The 7,211-nt window shown below is 45.2% G+C and overlaps 1 protein-coding gene across 1 annotated transcript in view; it reads left to right on the plus strand.

The window, feature by feature from the left end:
* MDGA2 (MAM domain containing glycosylphosphatidylinositol anchor 2) overlaps window positions 1-6,186 on the plus strand; it is a 216,407-nt gene extending 210,221 nt beyond the window's left edge. Inside the window, exon 17 of the mRNA XM_054286873.1 lies at window positions 421-6,186. Within this exon, the coding sequence (XP_054142848.1) occupies window positions 421-509 (89 nt within the window). The 3' untranslated portion in view covers window positions 510-6,186. The remainder of the gene's footprint in view (window positions 1-420) is intronic.
* The last annotated feature ends 1,025 nt before the right edge of the window (window positions 6,187-7,211 follow it).

The raw sequence follows: 7,211 nt of genomic DNA on the forward strand, positions 1-7,211 counted from the left end.
CCCCTTCCCAAATGGGTTTTTTCCCCACAGAACAATCCCTGCTTTAGGTCAGTTGGAAGGTTTAAAGTGGGATGTTGTCCTGGGGAATGCTTTGCTCAGATGCTTGATGGGTGTGAGGCAGAGGTGAGACTGGTGGGTGGGGTTGGGCTGGATTTGAGATACTCTGGCAGGTAAAACAACATCAAAACAACGTTCAGGAGACCCAAAAAATGTGGAATCCATGGAAGTCTCTGCTGTGATTCCCTGAGGGCTCTGTCTCACCCCTCCACCCATTAAAACAGAGGTAACCACATAGCCAGGTGGATTTTCATCCCAGTTCCTGCTCTATCCCATTGATGAGAGTTGTCCTTGTTGGAACACTGTAGCAATGCTGAGGGGGTCTGGGCACCTCTTTAATTCTATTTTTTTCCCTTTTTGTAGATCTACGATCAGGTGCTGTTGGGCCATTAGCACATATACGACTTCTCACACTCCTCATCCTCATGTCTGTCTTAAGTCATCAGAGGTGACCTTATCCTGGCAGAGGCTACAAAAGATTCACCAGGCACTGGCATGAAGAAAGAGTCTTTGTAAAATGGACATTTCCAAACAAACTACCAAAGATTCCTCCACTGACTGACTCGAAAGTTAAATAAATACGTAAATAAATAATTTAAAAATTTAAAAAAAGCGGATTAAGAAAGCACTGGGGACTTGAAAAGGCATCACGGGAGTGGAACTCACTAAGAACCAAGCTTGAGACCGAGATCTGGCCTAAGTAAGGAAGAGACCTTCAGGTGCTTTTGTGGTCACTGATGAATTCAGCATCATCTGGTTGAACTCTCGGCAAAGAGCTCTAGAAACCCTTGTCAAAGCACAAAGTCATGGCTGGTTTTGTTTCAAATGAATCGTTTGCTTGTTACCATGGAAACCGAATGGCCTGCCAAAAAAAAAAAAGAGGAAGGAGAGAGAGAGAGGAAATACAAACACAGAGAGATAGAGAAACACCTCACTGTAAACAGGGTACGTGAAGAGCTGGCATTCATTTTCCCTTCCCGAAGGTTTTTAGCGTAGAGTTAAACAAATGTCGGCCCTTTCTACTTCGGCTGTCACCTCCCCTCGGGGACAACCCGGAATCGGAGCTGTTTGCAGACATTCCCGTTTCATTCCTCACGGCTCTGCTTGGTGACTGTGTGCCGTCTCCTTTTGCATGCATTCCCACCCAGGACGTGCCACCTGGGCTTACATTTGTCACAGGCTTCACTGGGAGTTTGCTCGCGGCCGCTGGAAGATCCCTCTCCCCTCCCCACCGGAGTCATCAGCTCTATGGAAGTGAAGAAACCAAACCACCGTCTTTTATAAATTGCCATGGAAACCAAGTGCCTTCAATGAAACAAGCCTGATTTCAAAAAAACAAAAAACAAAAAAACCGAACAAAATATATATATATATAAATATATATATATATAAAAAATAAAAAAAAGTTATAATAAATGTAATAACGATGATTTCAATGCGGAAGCTTTGCACCGCTGAAAACGTGGGCTGTGCAAAGTCTTTTCTAAACAAACTCTGGAGCCTGGATGTGCAGGCAAGGAGATGGAGCCGCTTCTGGAGAAGGATGGATGGACCTAAGCTGCTGTGGAAAGCCTTTGGGATGAGATCCGTGCTGTGTGACCTTGCAGACAGCCATGGCCTTTCAACTTCTTATCCATTCGAAACAGCTCCCGGCAGTGCTGCCCGTGGGAGCAGCACCTTTTGTTGTCGTTGTCGTCATCGTTTCAGGTTCTCCAGTGGGTCAACCAGAGGAACAAAGGTGGTTCAGACACACACTTGGTGCAGAAGGTGGTGAAACACAGGATGATTTTCTTACTCTCCCCCTCCGTTGGGATGGCTCCCGACATCTGGAGCTCCGGACGCTCCGAGGGGGCTCTGCCTCTGCCCTGGAGCCAGACTCGGTGCAGAGGGCGAAAGATTATTTTGTTATTGTAGCGAAATTCAAAAAACAAACAAACAAAAAAAGTTTAAAAAAAATAAAAATAATCCACTTTTACAAGGAAAAAAAAATAAAAGCTGTACAAAATGGGTTTGACCTACCCGAACACGTGCCGGTTTTCCACTGCATTGTAAAGCTCCCTTCCAGTTGGTTATGAAATTTGAAGACCTTTTTCCTTAAATTAGCTCAGCTTTTAACTTCATTTAAAAAAAAAAAAGACTTTTGTCTAAAGAAGAGTATTATTATTATTATAATTATAATAATTATTATTATTATTCTGTGTTCTCTCGACACCCTAGGATTAAAAAGCAAAACCTGATATGCAAATAATTGGAGTACAAATGTGAAAACAAACAAAAGATGAGTATAATAATTGCAAATATGAGTATAAAAAGCACAACGAGATGCAGTAAAACAATGACAAGGCTTGATTTTTTTTATTCTGTAGAGAAATGTTTGTGCAAATTCAGTAATTCCACTGAAGAGATAATTTTCCAGCTCTGTTCAATAAAGCCTCTTTCCAGGTAAGGCAGCCCCGTGGTGCGTGTGTTTGTTGAGACGCTGGCAGGGCTTTCCTTGGTCAACTGGTGTCAGCTGGAGTTGTACTGGTCCATACTGGTGGTGCCTGGGGGCTGGAGCATTCCCAGGATGCTCTTGGCTCTCTGATTTTTAGGCATTTTTGGTGTCTTTAAGTTCCTGTTCTTGGAAAATGGTGGGAGCTCCAAGTCAGGACATTTTCAGAGAATCCCAGGATGGTTTAGGTTGGAAGGGACATTAAAGCTCATCCCTGGAATCATGGAATATTCTGGGCTGGAAGGGACCTGCAAGGATCATCGAGTCCAAATCTGAACTGAATGGTCCCTGTGGGGATCGAAACCACAACCTTGGGGTTATCAGCACCTTGCTCTGTTTGGAAGAAAGTGGGAACTCCAAGTCTGGAATGGACTGTGAGGTTTGGAAGATGGTGGAAACTCCAAGCCTGGATGGACTGTGGGGTTTGGAAGATGGTGGGAACTCCAAGTCTGGATGGATTGTGTGGTTTGGAGAACAATGGGAATTCTGAGTGTGGATGGACCATGGGGTTTGAAAGAAAGTGGGAAGCTCCAAATCCAGATGGACTATGGGATTTGGAAAATAGTGGCTCTGAGTCTGGATGGACCATGGGATTTGGAATATGGTGGGAACTCTGAGCCTGGTGGCCTGTTGGGTTTGGAAGATGGTGGAAGCTCCAAATTTAAATGGACTCTGTGGTTTGGAAGTCAGTGGGAATTCCGAGTCTGATGGACTGCGGGATTTGGAAGACTGCGAGAATTCCAACTCCGGATGGTCTGTGAGATTTAGAAGGAATTAGGAACTCACAGTCTGGATGGTCTGTGGGGTTCAGATGACAATGGGAATGCAGAGTCTTATGAACTGTGGGGTCTGGAATGTAGTGGGAACTCTGAGTCTGGATTGACCATAGGGTTTGGAAGAAAGTGGAAGCTCCAAATCTGGATGGACCATGGGATTTGGAAGAAAGTGGGAGCTCTGAGTCTGGATGAACTGTGGGGTTTGACACCCTTAAAAAATACAAATCACTGAATTTCCCACTGGAAGCTCTGGATTTCAATTGTGGATGGATGGAGGAGCAGGTCAGGCATGGTGAGACCCTGAGGCAAATTTTTTTTTGGAGGTTGGTGTGTCCTGGAACTCAGGATCCAAACCTTACCGTGCATCTTCCCATGGATGTTTCCTGAGAGCCACGTAACTGAGGGGTGATCCAAGAGGCTTCTCCATGGGTGATTTTGGCAGGACTCCCTTTGGAAGAGCTGGATCTGCTGGGAGCCAGAGTGACTGTCTGTCAGTCATTTCCACAGGAAATCCCAGAAGGTTTTGGTTGGAAGGGACCTTAAATCTCATCCCATTCCAACCCCACGGGCAGGGACACCTTCCACAGACCAGGAAGGAAAGGAAAACAGGAAGAATTCCATTGCCTCTAAAATACTTCCCTGCTTTTCCCTCGAATTTCCCTCAAAAATCCAAATTGAACCTTAGGTGCCCATTGGAGATGAACTTCCCGGGCAGAGCCCTGGCTGCAGGGCTGCTGGTGGTGGCATGATGGGAACTCTGTGGGAAGTTGGGATTTGGGAAGTGCCCTGTGATTCCTCTTTGATAAAGGAGTTGGATGATAAGGAACAGGAGATCCTGCTCCATTGTTTAGATCTCAAGCCAAAACTGGAGGCTGAAATCCATCTTTCCTCTTTCCATTTGGATTTTCCTTTCCCTTGCTGCCATGGAATGTTTGATAAAGAATTTCAATTGACAAAGACCACAGATGTCTTTTTTTAGGGCAGAATAATCTGCGTGTCCTGAAAATCCCAGGTTTTTGTGGGAAAGGAAATGTATTCCCATGCCTGTTCCCATTTTACTCTGGGTTGCAGGAGGTGCTAAGAAAAGCAGAATTTCTCTTCCAAATGTTGATTGTAGGAGTAGTTCTATCTTCTTTTACATTCCCAAAATAAAGCACCGAAAAGGAAATGGGATTTTACTCCAGGCCATGAATAAGAAGAACAAATTGAGATATAAATTTCCTACTCTTGGTTTTTATTTCATGTTACATTTTGGACTGAAAATGGATGTGAAAATGTTGGATCAGCCATCAAAAGCAGTCGGAACTGGCAGTTCCCTGGAATTTGAAACCCCTCTGATTCAGTTCTGGGGTATCCAACCTTGAAATGTCCTTGATGGATTTTTAAAATGGACATCAAATACTGAATTGTGCAGCAACTGAAGCCCTGGGATGTTGGGAAAAGCGGCTGGGTTTGATGGCATGGCTGCAGGAATTATCTGGCTGTTCCCAAAAGCAGAGGACGGTGGAGCACAGGATAAGTTTTCCAGGTTTTTTCAGTTCTTTCTCAGGCTGATCTGGGAGCATAAGGATGGCTCTGGAGAACTTCATTTTTTGTTTCACAAAGCACATTGAATGTGAAATCATGGAATCGCAGAATTATGGAATGTAGAATTATGTAGAATTATGGGTGAAAGGGACCTTAAATCCCACCCAGTGTCACCCCTGGATGGGCAGGGACACCTCCCAGTGTCCCAGGCAACTCCAAGCCCCAATGTGCAGCCTGGCCTTGGACACTTCCCAGGGATCCAGGGGCAGCTTCTCTGGACAACCTGAATCCCACATTAAATCATGAAACAACACTTGGATCTCACCATGCTACCAACCCACCTCTTCTGCAGCCTGGCCTGGATCCTGGATGGGACACAAGGAGGGATAAAACCATGGATTAGAAGGGAGTAAACCCATTCCAATGACACCATGGATGCACAATTAGGATTTGAAGGCCAGAAATGCCTGGGGATGTGAAATTTCCTTTTAATTTGGGACAGGAACTGCTGGTTCCTCCTAAAGTGATGAAGCTGCACCATCCAGGCTCTGCAAGCCCCAACCTCCACTGATCCCAGAGCTTTCCTTGACATCCAGCACTGGAATTCCTGCTGCATGCACCATGGAGATGGAATAATCAGTTTTGGGGTGATTGGCATCCCCAAACTTTAAAACAAAGTCAATCTTCAGCTTCTTGTTAATTTTCTCTTTTCCTGCCTAGTCAGGGCAGTGAATTCCCTTTGTAGGGAGCAGTTCAGGCAGAAGGATCTGATTTTTTTCCATGCTGAGTGGAAGAGGCTTTCCTGGTTTTATTCTGGGAGAGTTTACCTGCTGGGAATGTTTATTTTGTATATTGAAGGGTAATTGAGACTCTCTTCCTCCCCCAGAAGTGTGTGATCCATCAGGAAAATGGCTCTTTGGAGCATTTCCATTAAAAAAAGGCTCCAGTTTGGAGTTACAAGCACTCCCTGCCTCTCCCATGCTAATAAAGAGATTGGGAGCCATCTGGAATAATTCTTGGATTTTCCCATAAAACTATCAAAAGCTATAAAAAAGTTTACATTTCAAATTCTTTTTTACATTTTTATGGAAAATAAGCATCACTGCAGGAATGTTCTCCCCTTTTTGCCTGCTCCACCATGATTCCAGTGTCAGCACAGAAGGAATGAAACTATTGGACTATCCTTTGTGCAAAGGAATTTAGGGGCCTGCAGCTCCTGCAATCCCACATTCTTGGGATTTAGAGTGTGCAGAAGTTTTCTGTCATCTGTCCCTAAACCCCTGACTGTGTCACCCCCAGATCCCATGGGAATGTTGGTGTAGGCAGGGAATTGTGCTCTGTATGATAAAAGAGAGGAGTGATCATTATCCCAAACACAGGGAAATTGGGATTGTACATCCTGCTGCTCCCTGTTAAAATGTTATTTCATTTTCCTTTGGATCTGTCAGACTGGGGAGCTTGTACTCAACGCATCCCCCCCAGAATGGTTTGGGTTGGAAGGGACTTTAAATCCCATCCAGTCCTTCCCTTCCATGGGCAGAGACCTTTCCACTATTCCAGTTTCTCCAAGCCCATCCAGTCTGGCCCTGGATATCTTGTGTGTCATCAAAACTCAAGTGAGAACAGACTGAGGGAGTAACCAGAGAACTCGATGGACTCTGTAGGTGTGAGGAGAAATTCCCTCTTCCCTGAGCACCCCTCCTCAAATTCCCTAAAACATGCCAGTTCAGCCATGACCCACCAGTCATTTTCCACTGGAAGCACCATAATGGAATCATGGAATCATTTAGGTTGGGCATTAGCTCCAAGAACATCGAGTCCAACCATGCCCCAGCACAGCCAAGGCCACCACTGATCCTTGTCCCCAAGTGCCACGTCCACAGGGCCCTGAAATCCCTCCAGGAATGGCAATTCCCTACTGCCCTGAGCAACACCTGATAATGATAGAATCCATCTGAGATTCCTGGTAAGAAACTGAAACCTAAACAGGACTATTTGTGTTCCTTCTGGATGGGCTGGATGGATGGGATGGATGGATCTGTGCCTCTCCTGCCTGGTTCCTCTGTGACACATTCAGGTTGGATGTCACCTTAGGGGACCTATGACAGGTGATTTACAACTGATTTCCTTTTCCAGTCTCTGAAAGATTTTTTTCCCCAGTGAGAAGGAGACTGGAATGTTGATTGCTTGGACTAGTGAATCTCGAGCTTTGCTCACCTCCAAGGTCACGGCTACAAGTGGAGAAACATTCCTGCCAATGCCTCGGGATCCAGGATTTGTGCAGGAAACTTTCACGTTCCACACATAGGAGGGAGAATTGGGATTACTGCAACAACCATGCCTGAGGAATTTTTGGATGG

The sequence above is a fragment of the Melozone crissalis genome, unplaced genomic scaffold (genome assembly GCF_028551555.1).
Source record: "Melozone crissalis strain CALT ecotype California unplaced genomic scaffold, PUWL_Pcris_2 ptg000056l_1, whole genome shotgun sequence".
Taxonomy (NCBI): Eukaryota; Metazoa; Chordata; class Aves; order Passeriformes; family Passerellidae; genus Melozone; species Melozone crissalis.